Source organism: Tubulanus polymorphus, chromosome 2, assembly GCF_964204645.1.
Source record: "Tubulanus polymorphus chromosome 2, tnTubPoly1.2, whole genome shotgun sequence".
Lineage (NCBI taxonomy): Eukaryota > Metazoa > Nemertea > Palaeonemertea > Tubulaniformes > Tubulanidae > Tubulanus > Tubulanus polymorphus.
Genome location: NC_134026.1, coordinates 12,684,543 through 12,709,881, shown reverse-complemented (window position 1 = coordinate 12,709,881; position 25,339 = coordinate 12,684,543). Strand labels below are relative to the sequence as shown.

The 25,339-nt window shown below is 37.5% G+C and overlaps 1 protein-coding gene across 1 annotated transcript in view; it reads left to right on the top strand.

Annotated features, from left to right (window-relative positions):
* The first annotated feature begins 4,465 nt into the window (after positions 1–4,465).
* The window catches only part of LOC141899288 (metal transporter CNNM4-like), a 50,802-nt gene continuing 29,928 nt past the window's right edge, over positions 4,466–25,339 (top strand). The window contains exons 1-2 of the mRNA XM_074785498.1: positions 4,466–5,878; positions 22,353–22,496. Of these exons, the coding sequence (XP_074641599.1) occupies positions 4,513–5,878; positions 22,353–22,496 (1,510 nt within the window). The 5' untranslated portion in view covers positions 4,466–4,512. The remainder of the gene's footprint in view (positions 5,879–22,352; positions 22,497–25,339) is intronic.

Here is a 25,339-nt window from a genome sequence, read left to right as displayed (position 1 = left end):
AAACAGTTTTTCATCGTTGACAGCATATGATGGATCTAACTTATGTTCCAACATGTGACAAACTTCAGGGCAATTCCGCTGTAACTGAGTTATATTAGCAGGTTTAATCAGTTCAATCTCCTTATAAGTATCAGGAGTTAACTCAGCCACCACGGGGCTAGTATAATCAAACACGACTTCATAAGACTGAGATCCATTTGTCATTGCTGTGAAAACAGTTTCTTGTGAAGGATCATCAGGTCTAGGAGGAGGAGGTTTATCATAATCTCGTCTACTTAAACCGTCGCAATTGCCATTTTTCTTACCCGGTCGGTGTTCAACAGAAAAATTATATGCTTGAAGAGCCAATTCCCAACGTCCTATACGTTTGTTTAGTCGGTTTTCATGAATATACGTTAAACTTTTGCTATCAGTATACACAGTGAATTCATTTCCAATCAGGTAGGGATGAAAATTCTGAATTCCTTCAATCAAAGCTAATCCTTCCTTATCACTAATATGCCATTTCTTTTCGTTTACACGTAACGCGCGACCACCATATCCGATAACATGTTCTAAATTATTCTTTTTCTGAGACAAAACGTAACCAATAGCATAGTCCGAAGAGTCAACTGAGAGATAGAAACGAGAATTGAAATCAGGGAATATCAGAATTGGATCACTAGTTAATTCCTGTTTAAGCGTATCAAAAGCTTTTTGACAATCAGGGGTCCATTTGAACTTCACATCTTTACAGTTCAAAGCATTCAAGGGAGAAACTATTGATGCATAATTTTGAATGAATTTCCTGTAAAAATTTGTCAACCCTAGAAAACTTCGTAATTGTTTGACATTGGACGGAACTGGAAAGCTGTTAACCTTTTCGATGTTCTTTTTACAAGTACGAAGACCCTCAGCAGATAAGGTATAACCCAGATATTCAATTTCTGGGACTGCAAATTCACACTTAGTCGGTTTGGCAGTTAGACCGGCTTGTTTAAGCTTCTCAAAAACATTTGATAAATGAACTAGGTGACTGTCAAAATCTTGAGAGAATATGATTAGATCATCAATGAAACACAATACATATTGCCAATTCAAATGACCTAAACATTTTGACATAAGCATCTGAAAAGCCATAGGACCATTCTTAATTCCCATCGGCATTCTTTTGAAGCACATTTTGCCTTGTGTCGTTTGAAAAGCTGTTTTATGACGCGATTCTTCATGTAACGGTATCTGGTGAAATCCTGAATTAAGATCTAATTTACTAAATATCATGGGTTTAGCATCGGCTATAGTGTCAAATACATCATCAAAATGAGGTAGTGGAAATGATTGCGTTACGGTCTTCGAATTCAGTTTTCTAAAATCAATAGTAAACCTATACGTATTGTCTGGTTTTCTGACCAAAACCACAGGATTATTGAAAACAGAATCAGTTGGTTCAATAAGATCGGCATCTAACAGTTCGTTAACCAAGTCGTTTTCTACCTGTCTCAAGTGTGGACTTTTGCGATAAGGTCTTTGAATTATAGGGTCGTCATCAGTTGTTTCTATCTTATGGGTAACTAATGAAGTTTTGCCGATTTCCTGTAAGTTACTAGCAAATATTGACCTATTACATCCAATTGAATACATTAATCTCTCTTTTTGTTCCAGAGTCAATCCTGAGTTTTCTGGAATTTTTATGCCTAAATTTTCCGCTATTTTAATTTTTTCATCATAATTCCGTGGTATATCAGTATCAACGGAGAAAATGTTTGCACTAGTATTGTCATCTGCGAAATCGAAACAATCATCGTCAGTTACATTGTATGCAAATCCAAGCACATAATCTTTTGAAATTTGAATCGGTTCATTAGTAGGATTCACAATAGTAGCGAAAATTTTACCGTCCGTGATTTTGCATAATGTTTTACCTCCACCTAAACATTTATTCAATAACTTGTGGTTGTATGGTTCAAAAACAACCAATGAACCTTCCGCCAACGTATCTACACTTATTTGAACTATTTGTTTAGTATTTGGTGAAATAACTATGCTGTTAATCGTTTTAGCTTTATTTCTGTACAGCTCTTGTTTATTCCTAAGAATCTTTAATGGAATCGAAACATCTTTAAATTCAATTGTGCCTGATGCAAGGTCAATGTTTACATTGTTTTCCTTCAAAAAAATCCAGTCCTAGAATGACATCTGTATGTAGCCTATCGAATACATAAAACTTATGTGTTAATACATGAGATTGAATGCAAATGGGTACATCAATTCTACCAATTACTGAATGTGCTTCCCCACAAACTCCTCTAATAATGTTTATATCCGAATGACTATATATGGGATTTTTGATACATCCTTCGACCGTTGATCTAGCAATACATGAAATTGATGCACCTGCATCGACTAATGCTCGTTGGGAGTGTTTATTAATATCAACGTTTATAATATTCCGATTCAACCCTGAAACTAAGCTTATATCAACCGCATTGATATCAGGTACCCATAATCGAGATGAAGCTGCATGATGAATATATGAATAAATTAAAGAATAATAAAGGTTCAAAATTATTACTGAGATTACAATTTCCATATGAATATAAATTTATAAAATAACTATTTATATATCTATATATCTATTCTATAAGAGCTTACACTTTTATATTGAATAATCTGTCAATTTAAATGTTATTCATGTAAATTATGTTATATATATATGAATATTTTAAGAGTAATATGGATAATAGGCTTTCAGGTTAAAGGTTGAAGGGGCGAGTGAGTAAAAAATGAAAATAACAATAATTTACAGTTGAATTAGGAGTGTGCGCGACTAATTCAACTGTAAATTATTGTTATTTTCATTTTTTTACGAGCTCGACCCTTCGACCTTTGATCTGAAAGCCTATTATCCCTATTACTGTGGTTCAGCAAACCGGAGTTTTCATTGGCCTCTCTAGACTACCCCGCCAGTACGGGTAGCCGAGCAAACCGGAAAACTCATAATGAGGAGGTCCTCAAGTGAGGGTAAATTCAGAACCATTATGTCAACTAGGTACAGATGGCGTATAGCCTTGGGAAATTTATAAAGGCTTCTTGCTAGATTCAGCTATGTGTATGTATATGATATGATATGACGTTGTTTACTGAATCAGATTTTTTACTTGTACATAACCTACTCATATGAACCGTCTCGGAATATTGAATACTAGTCATAAGTATAGAGAAACTAGTGTATCTGCGTATAGAGAAACTAGTGTATCTGCCTATCTTATCATGTTTGTATATAGACTGCTATAAATTTTATCTGGTTTTGATATATACTATACATGTATTCTTCTTTGTTTTCCTCTTTATTGTAAAAAGCCAATAATGTCATTTGTATATTACGGTGCAATAAAGATTAAATTGAAATTGAATTATCCCGAATGTCGTCTGAGGTCTTCCATAGGAATAAAGTGGAAATAAGTTCGTATCAATTCTATCCGATTAATACGGTCGTCATTAGTTCCAAGACGAGTTTGTCGATGACGTCATATATAAATAATAACATAACCACGTGCGTCCTGGTACGCGCTCTTATCTGTTAGAGCAGTTGGAAATGTCTATTTCAACTTGACTTGAGAGAGAGCATCAGACGGTGGCCTAGTTCAGTCGGGCTTGATAGTAAATACCTGATAAAAAGTCTGATCAGGGCCCGGTTTCACGAAACAGTTTAAGCCTAAAACAGTTATGTTTTAATTGTTGTCCTCATTGAAAACATGAAGTAACCAATGGCAATTACACCAAAAATTTGAGTTGAACTTGTTTGTGAAACTGGGCCCAGGGTTAAGGACTGGCAGTTGACCTAAAACATCGTTTTTTAATCCATTCTTTACTGTGAAGGATTGCAAAAGACATGTCGGTCTGAATCGAACTCTACTGAGAAGGCTTATCTGAGAAGAAAAATAATAGAATGTTTTGTTTCGTGTTTTATGTTGTTTTTTTCTGAAATCTCTTATGATAAGCTATCAGTTAGTTCATACTACTGAAATAGGGCAGGGTTTCGAATTTTCAGTAGACCCAGTTTCACATATCATACTAAATTTAAGACGAATTGAAGAACTTTGAACTATTCTATGATTCTGGCTATTGTTGAATGGGTATCTAAAAACACATCAATAGTCTACTAGCAAGAGTTATTTGATTTTATCATTATAAGTCTTGCAAGAAAATAAACATTACTACTTCTACGCAAGTAAATAATTCATTTTGTTTATTTACAAACTAGTGGTTATTCGTTTTTGAATAATGTTGAACAAAGAATCATCAAAAGATGATAACGAAGGAAAAGATTGCGGCAATTTGTTTATGATCATACAATTCGGCGCACAGAATTGGTTGAATAAAGTCTTTGTATTTAAGTCTGTTCCTCACGCACGTGGTTATGTTATTATTTACCAATGACGTCATCGACAAACTCGTCTTGGAACTAATGACGACCGATTAATACCGTCCGGGTCGTTGTCCGCATGTCAACACCTCTAAGCCTTCTCCAAGATGGCGATGCCGCTTTGGAGTTTCTGTCGCATTCTCATGCTTTACTATGTGTTATGCTTAATTAACATCACATTTGCATCGAATTCAAGTGCTGTCGTAAATGGTTTTCGAGCCGAAGATTCGTCTTTCTCAAATATGGTGGATGGCACTTTGTATATCTTCGCTGGTCAGGACGTTCCATTGAGACTTTTTGGCTCTGGTTTCTCGGCAGCTACCGAAGTGGCATTTACTACTGCTGCGCCTGGTAGCTCTTCGAACGACTGCACGGATATGGCTAAATCTAGGACCTATATGTTTTCACCAGATGGGTTAACCTCAGTTTCCGCTAAAGTAGAGGTAAATTTACCGCATCTTCAGCCGACCTTTAACCAGGAAAATTATTATGTGTGCATTAAACAGACTGTGGAAAGCATTTTAGGCCAGCGACGTGAGATTTGGATTCATCAAGGTGTCGAAAACTGGGTCACATTTAAAACTAAAGTACCAGAAGAAAAAAAGAGCTTATTGCCGATGTGGCTACAAGGGATAATTATCTCTATTCTGCTTTGTCTGTCTGGCTTGTTCAGTGGTTTGAATTTAGGTTTAATGGCGTTGGATAAAACAGAGTTGAAGATTATTGAGCGATGCGGCTCCAGCTCTGAGAAACGCTATGCGAAAGTTATTGCGCCGTTGCGCAAGCGTGGAAATTTTTTATTGTGCTCATTGTTGTTAGGAAATGTTCTAGTAAATAATACATTAACTATTTTACTTGATGATTTAACTAGTGGTATGGTTGCTATTATCGGCGCAACTTTCGGCATTGTTGTTTTTGGCGAAATAATTCCTCAAGCAGTGTGCTCGCGGCATGGATTGGCAGTTGGCGCTAAGACTATTTGGATAACAAAATTTTTTATGTTGTTGACATTCCCCATTTCCTATCCTATAAGTAAATTGTTAGACCTTGTACTCGGTGAAGAGATCGGGCATGTGTATAACCGTGAAAAATTACAAGAACTGATCACGGTGACGAAAGATTTCAATGTTCTCGAAAAAGATGAAGTCAATATTATATCCGGTGCACTATCACTTACGAAGAAAATGGTCAAAGATATCATGACACCACTAAGTGATGCATTTTTGTTAGATTACAATGCAATTTTAGATTTTCAAACTATGAGTGATATAATGAAACGAGGGTATACAAGAATTCCGGTGTATGAGACGTCAAAATCTGCAATCGTTGGAATTCTCAATATCAAAGATTTGGCATTCGTTGATGCTGATGACAAAACGCCGCTGAGGACTGTATGCAAGTTTTATAATCATCCTGTGAACTTTGTTTTTGAGGATGTTAAGTTAGATGCTATGTTGGAAGAATTCAGAAAAGGTAAGTATCATTTGTGTTGCCTGGGTAATTGAAAGAAAGAATGTAGGTAAAAATACCCCCAGTAAATAGGCCCTATCCCCCGGTAAAAATCCCTCCAGGTAAAAATCCCCCTGGTAAAAATCTCCCCCATATCCACTTATCTATAAAACTAAGAGTAGAAAAAATTTTTACAACATTATTTAGGAATACATAAGTACATTAGATATTTTATTTTTACTTTTAAACCATAGTTTTTTTAGAAAATTTCAAAATTATGATAGTGTCATTTTTGATGCATGTAGCTTGCATGTCGTATATGCTAAGTCACATAATAATGTCATTTTTATGCATGTAGCTTGTTAAATATCACGGATTATCCGAGGTGAATATTGTGACCATCACCACAGAGAAATGCCTCAATTTCAACATCACCAGCTCTGTCATTTCTATTGTTTAATTATTTCAAGTGCCTTAAATTATCTAAGGGGTAATCACTCTGGTGCCCATATAATCAAAGAAGTTAATAACTGTAAATCAAACAGGTTGGCTTCGTGACTAGATAATTCGTAGGCCTAAGTAATCTTTATTAATTTTCAACAGTGACCACTCCTAATTAGCCAATTTAGTTAAAATGACCGAATTCAATCAACTGACTCGTACCCCTAGAATAAGTATTTTGTCTCTGCAGTGATTATTATTTATTAAACGTTTGGTAACCGTATGTATTATGCATTTAATGGAAGGAATTACTGTACTAGTGTTAAATAAAGCAATAAAGTGCAATACAATTTTTAATCCATAATTTTTTAACATAAGAGCCGTTGAAAGTGTTGAAAAATTTTAGTGAAATCAAATATGGGGGATTTTTACCTAGGGGGATATTTACCGATATATATATATATATATATATACAAATATATGTACAAATATTGTGTTAACTTTGTATGGGGTGGGGGTAAAAGAGGAATCTAATGTACCGTTACTTACTTTTCTGATAGGGTCTCTCAAAAAACGTACGTACTTAATCAACGAGAGATATCCGAAATAACGTCAAATACTGATATAAAATATTAAATGACAAACCTATCCTAATATCATCCCACTCAATATATATCATTAATAGATTTGCATGATTTTATATAGGCTAGGCCTAATAGATACATCATCATTATCAAATTCTTGCAAGTATCTCAGTGTTTTCCAATTTAAGGGGGTCTTTCAAAATGAAGGTACGGTTAGGGGTCAATAAGTACCAAGTTCATACAAGGGGGAAGGGGTTTGAAAAATGGCAAAAATTTACCTTACGTACAATTTGAACACACCAATATTTTGAATGGCTATGAAAATAGACTTGAACCAAAACCAGAAATATCTAAGGATTATTGCATTGTGTACATAAGCTGTCAAATTATAACCTATATTGAGAAATTGATTTGAAATCACCGAGTCAGCGGTTCTCACGTCGTGATATTTTTCTGTGTTGAATTGTAAAATCCAAGGTAGCGTAATCGAAACACCACCAATATGAATCGGGGACTTAAGTGTTCAGTAAGTAACAGATTGAGGGATCTTGAATGTAATATGTGTCAAAATTCTGTGAGGGAAATGGGACATCGAGCTTAAAACCAGCTTAAACTAGTAAAGTGACAAGTTTATGTCATGCAGAGGTTGATTAAAGCTATATTCCCACTGTATTCTGGAATATAGTCCGAACAATATGTGACTAACATTATTCTTTAGAAGTACCATAAAATCTGAATGCCCAAGATACAAGGAAAACTAGTTATTTTCCCGGGGAAGACTCCAGTCCAGACCCTCTTAATGAGCTTTACATTGTGCAATGCTTGCTAATTGGTTTGGCATATCATTGAGCAGTAATATTTATCCCTCTTGGGACTTAAGTCCCAGCGGGCTATTGCGTTCACTGTTCGTCCGTCATAACGTTCGTCCATCCGTCCGTAGACAGAATCCAGATATTTTGGGAAGTTTTAAAGACTTCATTGTAATGTCTTGATATTTGGGTTACAGATGAATCTACCCTAGACACATCTTGAGGCCAAAAACTATGGAACGCGATTCATGCATTAAACATGACCATTGTTACGACGTAGTCTAATTGCGGCACTGTAGTATATTTGCGACGTATCTATTATGCTGCGACGTGGGAAGTTTGTAACAAAGTAGCTTATTTACGTGAAGGTTCCATAGTTCTGATATATAGCCCATGTATTATTATAGGTTGTCAATTGTAATTACATCATTTCATTCCATGATTCATCTTCATTTCACCTCCTCATTCATTTTCATGTAGAGAGTTGAACGGTCGATCGGATTACCATATCGGGTAAGGAAATCCGATTCCGACGGTGAGATTCTCTACTCCCATCATTTAGAATATATAGTAGCACCCCTCCCTCGATTATCGCCATTCGTACCTCCACACTCACCTGGACCAGTCGGTTATGATAAACCTTTCTTTCATATATTCAAATTCACGAGTGGACGTTCTTTATTTTACGAAACCAGGACAGATATTTCACAGAAATTATAAGATCACATCTGAGCTAGTCACCCATTTGTACATATATCAATTGGTGGAGAACCACGGTCCTGGTGAGTGCTATTTTTTCTAACTATTTATTTTTTTTATTTCAGGCGCTTTCTCGCTGTTACCAAGCGAGTGCTCTAACACTAGTAATTTTAATCTATTTCAGGCTTAAATCCCTGTTTTTTTGTGTAGTCGATATTGTCTTGCTTTCGGGTTATTAGCTATTGTTGTTATATTTTTTTGATACCTCGTATTATTTTGAACCTATCCACGTAACATATTTCTTATCATTGAGGTGACCAATGTATCGACCGGTACCAATGACAGTAGCACTGACTCAGGGACAGTCACTGTCCGACCCGCAGCGATTTCGCGGGAAATCCTCCTGACTGTGACATCTCCCTCTAATGTCGAGACAGCGGTTCGCTTCTCATCGAGTACTTCTCAGACAGCCATCTCTCGGCTCGACCGGCCCGTTTCTGTCAGGACCACTACCCCGATCGCCGAGTCCGCAATTCCCTTTGGGTCCTGTACCGAGAAGTCCAGCTACTGCTCATGAGACTGAACCATATATTCAGTCTATCAACTCGATTGTGCACCGTCTACAAAAGCCCACATTCCAGCCACCAAAGTTGGATTAATTTTCTGGTTCAGACTCAGAGGATTTTTCTCGTTTTATAAGAGACTTTGAAGGTCTATCCGTGCTGAACAATTGGGGTAGCGACATAAAAGCTGCTGCGCTCCCAGCCTATTTGACAGGAGTTGCGCGCGACCACTATGACGATGTCATGGCCCAGCACTCCGGTCCAGACCCCCCTACATATTCAATTATTAAGGCGGGGCTACAAACTAAGCTAGATCTGTACTGGGTACAGGAGCAGGCACTACTTGGCCGAAAACAGGGTCCTCGCGAGCCAGTCCGCCCCTATTCCCAAGACCTGACCTCTAAATTTGAAAAACTGGTTACTCCAGCCGCTTCTCGGTTTCATATTTTTATGTCTGGTCTACGGTCCGATATACGGAAATTTGTCATCACACAGCACCCTAAAAACGTGGACGAGGCCGTTAACCACGCGCTGACGGCTGAATTAATTAACCAGCTTGACCCGCCAACAACGGTCGCAGCCATTTCTGACGATAAATCGCTAGACCAATCCTTAAGGGATGAGATCGCTTCCCCAAGAAGCGAAGTGAGGGAGATACGCAACCAACAAGCTCCACAGAACGTTCGTCTGCATGACCAGTATAGGAACCAGCGAACGACTTCGGGTAATCCTATTCGCGGCAGATGTAATCGCGTCGGTCACACGGCGACCTATTGTAGAGATTGACATGATTTTCGATCGCGTCGTGGGCGTCCTACAAATTATCATAATCCCGGCAATCAAACCTACCAACCACGGGGTGCGGTAACAGGACAATGTATATTTGACGAAGCGGGGAAACTAAATGAGGCCCGTCTGAATGTGGGTTCATTCGGGCTGTCCAATCGAAATCCTACGCCAGATACCCCAAGAGAAATTTATTCGGGAATAGTCAATTTTGTTTGTTGGTTTTTTATATTGTTTTTTATATTGTATGATTAACATTGTGAAATTATCTTGTGTTTCAGTGTTCAGATGGACACACATATTTGTCATATATACTGCATCGTTATTTATATCTTATTCATATATACTCACTACATACTTGTATTCGAAATTGAAATATGCTTTATCTTACGTGTCCTCACAAGTGTCTAAACTTGATTCTAGTCTATTATTTTACCAGACTCGATACTGTATCTAATGTACGGAACGCACCGAGAGACCCTGATATGGTCTGGGGGCCAGTCGACTCAGATGTCGGCCATAATCCAACGGTTCATGCTGATAGGCCAAAGACAATTCTGGCCTCAGTAGCTAACTCAGTGCACGGGAAATTTGGCACTAACGCTGTCACTGTTCTCGTATATAGTGGAAGCGAGATAACTGTTATAAGTTAAAACGTGTTTAGATTTTTAGATTATTTTAAGAGTAAACAATTGGACCTGGCCACAAGTCACAATGTCCATTCAGCCAATGGCACGCCGATTAAAATGTTAGGGAAAATTAGTTTCAGTCTAGATATTGGTAACAGGCTTTCCGATTGATGCGCACGTAGCTTCAGTGCTGGCCTACGACGTCATCTTAGGTATGGATTTGGGGGTCGCAACCATTCAATTTCCGGGGAGTAGACCACTATGATTGCAGAAGCAGTTCGACCTAGTTAGTGACACTAAAATTTGCATTCAAGAGATGACAGTTGTCCCCCCATTCACTGAAATAATCATTCTTTCTAAAGTTGTCGACAGAATTAGAGATGACACAGAGTGCTACATAGACCCTAGCACACAATTACAAAAGTCTAACTTAATCGGGGCTAAAATAATCGCCTTAGTAAAGAGCCAAACTGTTCCGTTTCGAATCTGTAACCCTACGGTAAATCCTTTACAGCTGTTCCAGGGTACAACGGTGGGGAACCTGTCGACTGGGTCATACCAAGTACACTCAACTCTGGAAGAAACTGACACTCCGCCAGTCAGCCAGGAGAGACGCAATATGTGCCACATAAGTACTAGAAACGATAAGCCAAAACTAGACCCACCAAACGTGGACCTGAGCGACGCTAAGCTGACGAAGGACGAGAAACAGCAACTGACGGACCTACTTCGTAAATACGTTTTCGCGAATGACGATAGCGAGTGAGGCCACACTTCATTAATCAAACACCATATTGATGTTCAGGGTCACCCACCGATTCGACAAAGAGCCTACTGTAGAACCCCAGGGATGAGGAAAATTGAAGAAGATGAGGTTGACAAAATGGTCGAGGCAGATATCATACGCGAATCAAACTCCCCCTGGAGTAGCCTGGTCGTTAAGTGAAAAAGAAAAACGGCCAAACACGATTCTGCGTTGACTACCGTAAAGTAAATTCCGTCACACGCAAAGATTCTTTTCCAGTGCCAAGGTGCGACAATATTCTCGATAGCCTCGGTGCAACGCAACCAAAATATTTCTCTCTTGATTTACGGTCAGGCTATTGGCAAGTGGAGGTTGACGAAGAATCCAAGCCAATTACTGCTTTTTCTTGTAACAGGGGCCGATTCGAATTCAATCGTCTTCCGTTTGGCTTATGCAATAGTCCGGGTACCTTTGAGAGATTGATGGAGAATGTGCTCCGAGGCCTAAGCTGGAAAATCTGTTTAATATATATCTAGACGATGTCGTCTTCTTTTCACAAACTTTTGAGGAACATTTGATTCACTTAGAACAGATTTTTATGTGATTTCTAGAGGCTCACGTTAAAACCCGACTAATGTCATTTTGTTCTCGATAGCGTTTTGTATTTGGCCATATTATCAGTGGTGAAGGCATCAAGCCTGACCCAGAGAAATGTCAACAATAAACGAGTATCCAGTCCCCACAACATTGAAAGACATTTGACATATAATTGTCGGTTTATTGAAAATTTAGCGAAATATGCAGTCCACTTTACGCACTCACCAGAAAAAATGCTAAGTTTGAGTGGAATGGGGACTGCGAACGATCATTCCAAGAGCTCGAGTCAGACTAACCAGTCCTCCAGTCCTAGCCTTTCCGGACTTTAACCAACCTTTCGAGCTGCACACTGATGCAAGCGCGAATGCGATAGGTCTGGTTCTGTGTCAACGTATTGATGGCAACGAACGTGTGATTGCTTACGGTGGACGAAATTTCCTGCCCCGTTCATGCCCTGTCTAGACGACAATATGTAAATGCACTGGAAGAAAATCCCGATTTACAATCCAAACCAGTACAAGATGCTGGGGCGACCAGTATATTGAAGGACCAAATCCCTATAATATTTCAAGCTCAACGAGACAATCCCAATGGCCCATCAGCATTAAAAAATTGGGTCGATCGGAGTCAAGATGGTCGTCCTGTTACCTTTTTAGTGCCCAAAAATGTCAATGTTGGCCGGAATTTTGGGTCCTGTAGCTTCCTACTTGTTTGCCATTTCTCATTGCAATTTGTGATGGGTACTCTTTGGAAAGGGATGTTTTATACCCGAGACAGGTATTTTTGATCAGCTAATTATGACACAATTGGCGGCCATCTTGGTGTCATCAGTACTCATTCGTAGGTGGAAAAAAGTTTTCCACATTACATAGATACCTAAGCTGTTTAGGTATTTTGATATAATACAGTTAATAGTCAAAGTCAGCTAGTTGAAATCTATTATTGTTAATTTGATCAACGAATCGGGTCATTGAATTGGGGCAAAAAGGTGCTTGAAAGTCATGGAATGAGACTGGTCATGGAGGCTATGAACCCTGTAAGCATATTGTGTTACTACAATCAATTGGAAAGTTGTAGCCCATAACGTGTTCTATGATTTTAATGAGTTTCAAGGACATTAGGTCTAGTTTTTCTATATGGTCATCAGGGGGCGTTGAATAGTAGAATAACTTAATATTTCCTTATTAGATTGGTACCTAGGCAAAGTTGTAGTTCATGACATGTTCAATGATTGTGGAGAGTTGCAAGGTCATTGGGTTTCGCTTATGGTCACCAGGCGGCGTTGAATAGTAAAGTACCATTTTAGCCCACTTGGGACTTTAGTCCCAGCGGGCTATTGCGTTCACTTTTCGTCCGTCCATCCGTCCGTAGACGGAATCCAGTTATTTTGGGAAGTTTTGAAGACGCTTCAAGGTAACGTCTTGATATTTGGGTTATACATGTATCTACCCGAGACACATCTTCAGCCCAAAAACTGGCCCTGTCAGAATCAAGATGGCCGACTAGCAGCCATTGTTGTTCACCAAAATCAGCACTTTTTACACATTTTTGAACTTTTTGAGGGAAATTTTGAAGACGCTTTGATCAATTACCTTGATCTTTCGGATATATGTGAATCCCCCCAGGGCCCATCAACATAACAAAAATTGGGTCGGTCGGACAAAAGATGGCCGTCCTATGGCCTTTTTAGTGCCCAAAAATGTTGATTTTGGCCCGAATTCTGAGTCCTGTAGCTTCCTACTGGTTTGCCATTTCTCATTGCAATTTGTGATGGGTATTCTTTGGAAAGGGATGTTTTATACCTGAGACAGGTATTTTTCATCAGCCAATTGTGACGCAATTGGCGGCCATCTTTGTGTCACCAGTACTCATTCATAAGTGGGAAAAAGTTTTTCCACATTATATTGATACCTAAGCGTATTTTGCTACCACAATCAATTAGAAAGTTGTAGCTCATAACGTGTTCTATGATTGTGGTGAGTTTCAAGGTAATTGGATTTCGTATATGGCCACCAGGGGGCGTTGAATAATACAATATCATAGTATTTCTATATTATATTCGTACCTATGCATATTTTGTTACCGCAATCAATTGCAAAGTTGTAGCTCATGACATCATCTATGATTGTGGTGAGTTTTAAGGAAATTAGTTATTCTATATGGTCACCAGGGGGCGTTGAATAGTAGAATAACCTGGTATTTCCTTATTATATTGGTACCTAGGCATATTTTGTTACCATGATCAATTGCAAAGTTGTAGTTCATGACATGTTCTATGATTGTGGTGAGCTTCGAGGTCATTGGGTTTTGAATATGGTCACCAGGGGGCGTTGAATAGTAGAATGACTTAATATTTCCATATTAAATTGGTAACGAGTCATATTTTGTTATCACAATCAATTACAAAATCGTAGCTGCTGACATGTTCTATGATTGTGGTGAGTTTCAAGGTCGTTGGTTTTTGTAAATGGTCACCAGGGGGCGTTGAATATTGAAATTGTTAGATTGTTGAGCATTTGAAACCACTTCCCAAGTGGGCATGGTGTCCCTGGACCCCTAGTTATTATTTTGTTATCACAATCAATTACACAATCGTAGCTGCTGACATTTTTGGCTCGCGTTAGCGAGCATATGTCAATGGTTTGGCCGATCGATAATCATTCGTATACACTACACTCACAGCTATTTTTAGCACACTCAAACGCAATTTCAGTAGCCTGTAATTTCACTGCTAATGGGCAAATTGAACGGATTAAGCAAAAATATATTTCGTAATTAGTTTTTCTTGATGGTGCGCAAAGTTGAAAGTCGTGGGTTTCATATTTTTCAAGAAATTTACCAAAAAGTTTAAAAGATCCGATTTGTTTTTACACGTTTCTTTATGCAGCATCTTTAACTGTCTGAAATTGCACATGTGAAAATTCAATGCTATTTGCATCGGAAGAACTTTATCTTGCCAAGATCCGACGCTTTGTTCGATAGTTATGGGCTTTCAAAGACTCGAAATCTTGATAATATGAAATTTGTGTTGACCCAGTTTTGACTTCCATCATGACGTCGTAACATTGAACGAGTTGGATCAGCTGGTGCGCGTTATTTCACAAACAAAATGGCGGCTCGATTGATCATGTTGATATTCGTCATTTCTAGCGCGAATACTGATACTTTTAAGGCATATGATATAACGATTTAATGTGTGCGTATGTTCAATGATTCATCTAGTTTTGATATCCCGTGCGTAAGGTAACCTTGCATCAAGATATCTGACGAAAATGTGGTTTCAAAATGCGGAAATTTACCTCCGTGTTCGCCACATGACTGATTTACTGATAGCATCGGATTTTTAGAGATGAGTCTGATATATACACGACTGGAATACTTGTTTTATCATCATTAATTGAAGCATTAGCATTGGCATTAGATCCAGTTTGGAGCCTGATATTAATGTTAGTTTGTTAATCGCGGTATAGTGATGAGCGTTCACGTTGAAAACAGTCGTGTACAGTGTGGTAGCAATATTGCCATATACTGTCCGTGTTCACTGCGTGTTTGTACCAGTTATAGAGTACGCATGCCACAATGTAGGTCGCGCGTAAACGATTTGTCTGAGTGAAAATGTAAGCTTAAAGCAATCCTATCGTGAAATTATTAAAAACACTGTCAGTCGATAAAACTTTGTTTCGTCAGTAACCGGCACTGGCCTCAAATTTGAAGAACTTGGGAGGTCAGTATATGATAATGAAAAACCTCCCATGAAACTTAGGCTCTCACCAAGTTTTTCTGAATTAAGAATATAGTCTCTTATTTAGTTTTTATGTAAGATTTCAATAAAATCATTTCTCTCTTCACATTTAGGCTAACCCTTCTCATTTTGTAATATTTTCTTTGACCAAATTATGTGAAGATGTCCAGGATTGTGCTTGATTGTTTAGCTATTAGCATTTTTCATAGATTCTGCTAGTCTGGTGGCAGAGAAGCCTATATTTGTTTTTGGCCATATGTTGTCGGTACAGATGAGCGTTTACCTGTTGAGAACATGTCTGTCACCATGCTAAAACAAAATGGCGGACCTGGTGTGAAACAAATAGCATCTGGGATTGCTTTCTCGAAGATGAACTTGTGAGATAGTGAGATAAGATAATGAATTTTTACAGAACGCCATCAATGTAAAGAGAATAATGTTTCAATAGAACTTTCTATGACAAAGCAGTCTCAGATGTATCGATTCTGAGAAGCTAGCGAATACCAAATATCAACCAGATAAGATAGGATAAGATAATTTATTACTCTCCAACCATTTCCATGGTACGTGAGCCAGTCTGATACCAACAGTGCCATCTGGTGTTATATATTGGCGTAAATGACGCGTTGACTTTAAGATTATGAGCTAACTGTAATATTGCGAGTTGACTGTTATATCACGAGTTGACTAAGATTATGAGCTAACTGTAATATCACGAATTGACGATAATATTATGAGCTGGCTGTAAGATTCTGAGAACTGTAATATTACTGGTTGCCTTTTAAGATTATGAATGTAATGTTAAATTACGAGTTGACTGTTATATTCTCAGTTGACTGTGTAAGATAACGAGTCGATTGTTAGATTTAAGTTGACTATCTAAGTTTGTGAAATTGAAGTTACCAATTGAGAATGTAATATTGCGATTTTGATTTTTTGCAGCGATGGCATTCCATAGTAAACCTCTGGGCCCATGGGTAATTATTATTTTGAACAAAAACTGTATTATAGATTTTCATTTAAGTTGTTATCAGTCCAATTATTATTAAAAAGTCTTCGAAAGTGATACACATTGGTCTGTCGATCTTTCTGAACTATGACCGGCCATATTTCACTAATGTTAGTAAAACAAATAAAGTAAAGTAAAACAAATCGATCTGACGTATTTGATCATGCCTACCACTGTCTGAGGTGTCAAGTTTCATCGTAGTGCCCATAGCAGTTGTTAAAGCAAACAGATCTGCATAATTAAAAAGTAGGAGAATGAGCAACGAACAATGTAATATGTTTTGATTGATATTATAAGAAATTGTACCTCGGGAGCACAGGACCTTTGGTCCTCTAGTTAAAGAACCATAACTCCATAAATAGACCATAACTCCACTGAACTCTAGAAAGGAAATGATGAAACAGTAGTAGATAATTCTTTCATGCATAAGATTTATTTCATTAGACTACATAAGGATATAGTTCTGTGAAAGCTCAAGACCCACAGGCCTCTTGTTAGTAAAGAGCTTAAATTACAGTCAACCTCGCTTATTTCGTATCTCTTGGGACCGTAGTCTTTTCTAGAAATTAGATATACGGATTATACGTTATTTGTATTTTCCATGAATTATGTTTAATTCATAGAAATGACTGACAAGTAATTGGTAAGCTTGCCAATCACTGCCAGCTGGGGGAAAAATGAAATACGAATTATGGGTCGCGAATACGTCCGAAGGAATAATTGGGACCTTTCACTTTTGGTTCAACCGTAGGCTGAGCCTATTACTATACAAATGGAGCGAATTTAAATGACAAGGCTTCCAGAGTAAAGGCTCTTTGACTGTGCAACTGAGCATATATTCATACAATTCATTAGAGCATTATCCATTCTCCAACCCCTATGAAGCTGAATTTTGAAAGAGGGCCTCGTTAAGATTTATATGAGCTTTTTCGCGAAAACCTGATAGCAAAAATATCTGTTTAAAAAAGCCAATCAGAAAGCAAAGACTCCTCTATGATTGGCTTAGCCGCAGAGATCAGCAGGTGTTTACGTGAACCCGTGGTAATGTCTACCGCTTTACTTCCGGGTTTTATTTTAACATCTAAAATTGTATTTCAATATCGATTTCTGTGAAATCTTTAGTTGATTTGGTTTTTGGGAGGAATATTTTTATTTGCACTGCAGAAAATATCATTGACAATTGTGCAAAGTCCTGAAAAATAACTTTTTCTCAAATCGGTTGGATGACCTTGATATGCGAATTAGCCATGTGATCAAACTGCAAATTCAAAAAAAATTTATTTAGCAAAAAATATCATATCAAATTCAATTTTACTTTATTGAACAAGGTTGAACAGCAAATCCAATTCAATCTTGTTTTATTGAGCAAATTTCAGAAAATTCAATTCTATTCCGCATTCTAATCAATAAGACCAAGGGAAAAGATTTATCTGAGGTATTTGTTCCTGTCAGCTCCAGTCTCTGTCAGTGCTACTTATGAAAACACGATTGAATTGTGTAAATTATTAGCCTGGGATTGACTAGTCTATCGCTGGGAGTGTATTTGGACAAAACCCACTGAATGCATCATTTGCCATTTTATGAAAAACTGACAGGCTGGCCAAAGTGCCCCTTGGGGCTCTTGTTAGAAGAATTAGATAGCTATACAAATTAACCGATGACGAATTAAGTGAGGTTGACTGTCTATATATGTCAAAATAGATGGGTTGACTGGCATAGGCCTAATACAATATAGGCAAAATATCTACTTGGCTTCCTATATTCCAGAGGGAGTGGGGCGTTCAGTAGGGGTCCTTATTAGGCTACTATTCACCTTGATCTTCCATATATATTTGTATTCCCCAAGGGCTCAGCATAAGAAAAGTTTGGGCAATTGGACTCAAAATGGCCGTCTTGTGACCTTTTTTGTGCCAAAAAAAATTAATTTTGGCCTGAATCTGAGTCCTGTAGCTTCCTACTGGTTTGCCATTCTTCATTGAAATTTATGATGGTTATTCTATGAAAAGGGATCTTAAATACATCTGAAGGTATTTTTGATCTGCCAATTATCACACTGTTGGCTGCCATCTTAGTGTCATCAGTAGTCATTCGTGAGTGGAAAAAAAGTTTTTTGATGAAAATATAAAGAGGTTTTACTAAACATCTAGACATTTTATTGTTATAAGCACTGTCATAAGATACATCTCCTCAAATGGAATTGGAAATTTTGCCTACTTCTTTGCTTTTGTCACCAGGGGGAGTTAAATATTGAATAATATATTATTTGTCCATTTATATTAGTAACTATAGCGTATGTATAGTATGCATATTTTGTAACCACAATCAGTTGCAAAGTTGCAGCTCATGACATGTTCTATTGATGTTGTGAGTTTCAAGGTCATTGGTTATTCTACATGGTCACCAGGGGGCATTGAATTGTAAGATAACTTTGTATTTCCTTATTATATTGGTATCAGTGCGAAAGCACAGAGCGAGTGAGGGATTTTCTTCATTGAAATTAACAGTAATGCATGTATCACATATATCTACACAAACTGCGTCATTCGAAGATGCTGTAGTGTTGGGGAATCCCCTTAGTTAAATAATAATAAAAATACCCTGTTCGGCATGCGTATTAGAAAAAAAGATATAGGCCTAACGAGAAACATTTTTTTCGCTGATAAAAAAACTGGCATCTCATGCATCCACTTCCCACTACTAAGTCAGTTCTAGACACTGTCTTCGACCGTATGGACGTTATGGTTCTCTATTGGAATTTGACTTTGAAATTTATTTGAAATCACTATTTTTTGGTGGTTGTGGTGGTCTTATGTTGTTTGTCGGGTTTTAAGCATAATTTGTGTGGTCTCAGTTGAATTTTGGATGGTAGCACTGTTTAGTAATGCCCTTAAGATTTAGCTTTCCCTTACATACAATCTGTGGGTATTTCTTCAAAAACCCGTTTCTATGTATAAATAAAGACTCATAACACTAATGTTAGCAGCTGGTTGCGTGAACATAATAAAAAATCTGATCAAAAATAATTGGTTTTGGTTTCAGTATGTCCCGGCGGCATTGAATATTGGAATCGCCACATTGTTTAACATTTCAAACCTTTCCCAAATTGGGCATAGTGTCCCTTGACCCCTAATTTGACTGATTCATTCACATTCTATTTTGACTTATAATGGACTTATCACATCTTTCATTGTGTATGATTTGAAAATGATGTCACCATTGTTTCTGCCTACCTGTACTTTGATGCCATATGCTTCCAGGAATCCCTAGGTCGACCTTCAGTCCTCTCAATTTTACAGATGTAATCAATTATTATAGATAGATAAGCTTATGCATCAATCATATGTTCATGCTTCATTTATCAAGTATTGCCATCATTAATCGCTTGATTAGTAACAGCATTTACCTCAGTGCCAATAATCAACTTTTATGATAAAAACTGGCTGTTTGGATACTTTCGCAAAAAATGTCGTGTTAATGTCTTCATTTAAAGGCCGCTTCCTGTTTCTGTAAAATATTTTTGAAGATTTCAAATGTGGATTGTTTTTATGCCCCCACAATATCTTATGTATAACTGAATTCGACCATCTGTCCGTAATGAATTCCATGCCCTTGCTTCTTATTCATTAAAAAGATTTTGCTCAATTTCAATAAATGGGTTCTACCTATGTACGGTAACTGATTAGATTTTGGGTCCTGCATGTCCGTGGGTCCAGGGCATGATCACAGGAAGCTATTTTGTATTTTTCATATATCAAACGCATAACAGTGTGAGATATATAACTGAAATTTGGTGAATGGGTGGCTCGGGGTATCTGTCAAATTTACAAGAAGCCATTTTGTGCGGTTCATTTCATGGAGCTCATAAAAGGTTCAACAATAAGATAAGGTTACAAATTCAGGTGTTTTTGACCTGATATGGGGGCATAAGTCCTCTTCAGCGATATTCTATTCATCCTAGATTTTCTATGATGATTTTGTATTGATCAATATAGTATAACCTGTAGGGGCTATAGCCTAGTAGCAGTTTGTTTTGATTTGATATTGATTTGCTGAAAATGGCATGGAAGTATTACTAGCCTAACATATAATCACAATTTGTGAACTCTGTTGGAGTCGTGTTGTAACCTGATTTCTAGCCATTGTTCATGGTGTTGTTAAAGTGTGCACTACAATTCATAGATAGTAAACATAGTCCTTAATAAGCAGATAAGGTGAAAAATTCAGCAATACTAGCAAAGAACCCATCCAAGGTCGCGTATTTCCGTCGAGTACTGTCCCCTTTCCTATGGTTTTGGCCAATATTTTCTAAATTTGGATTGATCACCATCGGTTTTTCTATAGGACCCGGCCCTGCGGTATTGCATTTAGCCACTGGCAAAAGCCGCCATCTTTTGCATATGAACGCGTTGGATTTTTTGACAAAAAATAAAGGGATTTAGGAAGTTGATCCCATCCCGTGTTTCTTTTTTCCCGAAATAATTTAATTTAATTTAATTCATTTTTAATTCATTCTTAATTGAATAATTATGCCACCCCCTCCTAAAGGTCAGCATCATGGTAGGGAGGATGACAAACTGCGTCGTGTAGGTGTAAATCTGGGCAAATCTTCTCCAGGAGTAATCCTTGCTAGTCTTGCGAGGTTTGGTCCAAGGACCTTTGGATTCGGGCCTTTAAGGCTCGGAAACTGAAAACCCAGGGCAGTTGGACCTCCTCATTTTTTTCTGCAGTCCTTCAAAAAGTAATATAGAAAAACGTCACAGAATAAATTAGGCATGTTCTCTATACCCATTTTGAAATTTTCGGTGATAGAAAAAATTCTTATTTTTTTCCCCCTTCACCCTAACAGTTCAATGGTACAGTGTTACTCGTTTAATTTAGGATCAGATTTATTTTCACTTATCTGGGACTTAAATTAGTTTGATTTTGATACTGGATTAAACATACACCATCGTGTAAATTGAGGAAAGTTCTTAACAATTTTGTTTCTTGTCTAATTTCCAATAGCAATATGTTTTATCTAAATGTTGTGTAGTGTATTTAAGAATATTATGTCCCATGTAATCAATTTTGTACCTATGTCTGATTTTACTAAAAATAAATGATTCATTTGTATCCGGTATCTAGAAGTATGTTATATCTGAGTCTGAGGGATCATTCATTTATTACGTACGCATACAATTTGAATTTTTCAACCCCCTCCCCCTCTGTACGCAAAATCGGCCATTTTTTCATATACATTAAGCATTACAATATGCAATTGCACTGACTTTCCTCATGACGTGGTGCATGTTAAGCGTTAAGTAACATGGCGGCACAATTAAGTAGGTTCATATTCATCGTTGCTAACATGATTTCTGATACTCAAGGTGTATCATACAACGATTTATTGTGTGAAATGATTCCTCTAATTTTGAAATCCCATGCAAAAGGTAACATAGCATCAAGATATCTGGTGAAAATTTGGGTTCAAAATGCGGATACTTACTTCAATGTTCGCCACACAGGCACGGCTGATTGATTGATAACTATGAATTTTTAGTGATAGTCTGATATTAGCAAGACTGGAATACTTGTTTTATTGTCATTAATTGAAGTCATTTTATAGACGTTTGCATTGCTATCCGTTTTAGAGCCTGGTTAGGCAAGACCAATCTTTTATTTTGATCAACGGGCCCGCCGAACTTGAAAACGGGAATTTTGAAGTAAAATAGAATAGCCAAAATTTTTGTTTTTCATTTTTATTTTGCCGCCAATCTTCATGTTCGGGTGTTTTCTGAGAATAAAAATAAAAGAAGTCATAAAAATCTTCCTAAATCATGATTGATCAATTCAATTCATTGATTGCTATGCCACTGTTTATTTTAGTTTCAACTGCTTCTTTCCTCTCATTTTAGGTCAATCTCACATGGCATTTGTACAGCATATAGTTACTGAAACAGAAGGAGATCCATATTATGAAACTGTTGGTCTTGTGACATTAGAGGACGTCATTGAAGAAATCATTCAGGCAGAGATTGTTGATGAAACTGATACTATCAGTATGTAATAGAATTATGCCATATTGTTATTTTGCTGGGTATCAGGTTTAGTTTTCCCATTATGATTGCTTTTAACCTACTTATTCAGCTCTGTAGATGAGATAATTAGGGAGCTAGGGAAAATTTCTGACACCCTATGATTTATTATTGTCTTGATATTAGCTTTTATACAGTTAGGCCTATCTAATCAGCACGTTTTTGATGTTTTAATGGAAATTTTTTAATAGGGTTTGATCTGATCAATTGCTTTGAGGTTCGATTTGTATTCAGGGCCAACCATTACAAGAGAAGTTTGTCAGAAACAAGAGCATTTTGTTGAGTATTATTACTCGCCTTTTGTAGGCAAAACCAAGTGTTTTTGATGCATAGGCCTTTATGTTATCCAAGATGGCCACCAGAGTCATATTGAAACCTATTTTTGAGATGTGAGCTAGTGTCAGGAACCCTATTACAATTTTGCATTCTCTACATTACTGTCCAGGGATGAAAATCCTCCATGGAAACGCTGATTTACGCGGTACGTAGTACACGTCATCCTATTGTAATCGTGAAATCCGTCACATCAAACGATTACATCCGTTTTACGTGACGTACGCGTCTGAAACTTTCACTTGCGCTTAAATGTGAAACACATTAGGTTGAGTTCGTATATGGTGAATTTTTATAACTTGGTTAATAAGAAATTGCCTAAATAAAAAATTTGAGACTCTAAAGTAGTGCCGCCTCTGTCTAGAAGTAAACCTGTATAAGTCCACGCTTAAAATAGTGCCACGCATACATTTTTGAGATACTTTATATAGGCCTTTTCTCTGATTAAGTTGTATATTTCCGTATATAGATATCAGGAAATTTATTTTGTCGTTTATTGCCCGAAAGTTCGGCATTTTCTTGGTGTGTGTGTGTGTGTGTGTGTGTGTCAGCGGATTAATTGAATGTTTACACATTGGTGATATGGACTCGGCAATACACGTGCTACATTGATTCAACATCAGCTGCTGTGCTGCATCGATACTCAGTGTTCACGTGCACTCTAAAGGTCTAGAACATGCACTGTATAGTTTTTTCTGATCCCAGTATGTTGAGTAATGCTGAAAACTTTCTTACTATTACTAAGTAAAATGATTAATAGTCGTTAATTAATTCCTGTCAGCCATCCATATTTAGAGCCCGATTATGTGTAGGCCTATCTAGTTGGTGGCGCAGTGATGAGAGCCTGCGCAGTGATGAGAGCCTGCGCATCGATAACATGAGTTACAGTCCCGTCGGCAATATCGCCTTGTACATGCGGTTTTCACCATGTATGTATCAGTAATAGATATTGCGCGCTACGGAGCGGGTGGCACATAGGCTACAATCCACACGCTCGTTTAGTCGAAAAGGTCTTGAATTAGCAGAAGAAATATTATTCACAACTGCTACTATAAGAAATTATCCTATTGTGAAACCATTAAAAACCGATTAAAAACAAATTAAAGTCGGCAAACTTAATTTGGTCAGTAACTAGTTTAACTTCTACTGATATAACCCTAAGGGTACAGCTAGCAGTTGGCCTTTGGTTCAGTTTGTGAACAGCTTGAAAACAACTGTTTTAACACATAGATGTGAAGCGTGTACCCCATGGACTGCATGGTTATTGGCCTATGTCATGGGTTCGTGGCGATTGTGCGAGAGCAGACTGTATCCGGTGGTCACAGTAAGTATAACTTGATAATATATGTATTGAACATGCATTGATGGCTAAAATGATACCTTCGTTTTTCAACCCTCTCTTTTCAACTCTGTTTTCATCCCTGACTCTCGCTCACTGGCCGAGGGGTATTCCCTACGTATGTTTAGTTGAACATTTTCAATGGAAATTGTTAAGACACTTTGTTCAATTACCTTGATCTTTCCTATAATCGTACATCCCCCAAGGGCCCATTAACGTAAGAAAATAGGATCGATCTGACTCAAGATGGCCATCCTGTGACCTCTTGTGCCCGAAAATGTCAATTTTGGCCTGAATTCTGAGGGCTGGCCGTAGTACCCGTGAGGGCTCTTGTTTGGTTTACCTTTGTTAGCGATAGAGTGGGCATTACAAATTGGCTCAAGTATATTTTGGTCGTCCAAAATGGCTACCACATCCATATTTGCGAGTGAAATCAGAATTTTAGATTATAGAAATGTTTCCTTTGCCATTTTCGTCAAAAAATAAAAGCTCTTATCTACCTGGGTTAGATGTCTGCGTGCACGATGTCTGCTTCATGGTATTATTCCAGCCTCAAAATATAATGTTTCATTTGATTTGTGGCTTCATACCATGGTGGAAAGGTGGCCTTCTTGTTTCATAAAATCCAAAGTATCATTACAATTTTCTTAAGTTAGGTATTGCTAAAACGCAGCTATAAAGTCTGTTCATTCCCAAAAGAGCCAGGAAGGAGGATCACTATATACTGCCACTTAAATAAACCAATTGTGACACATTTGTATTGTAGTAATAGGAAACATCACCGTGTGCTTGTTCCACCCATGCCTAAAAATTAGGATAATCCATACAATATAATTTTTTTGATACTTCTGATTCACTTAGTGATGTCGCTAGGCTCTCCTCATTTTGCTACATGTGTCTCTTTCACTATTGTCATCTCCATTTGATACTTTAGATTCTAAATAACTTGATTCTGAAGGGTCTGATTCGTTGGCGCTTTATTGGTGCATTTCATTTGTGCTTTATCCAAAACACCACTGTGGTACTTGGCATTGTCAATAACAATAATCAAATTGGGCGGAATGTTTGGAATGTTTGGTAGAAGTTTTTCAGTGAACTATTTTTTGAAGTTTTCAGCATTCATTTCAACGTGGTA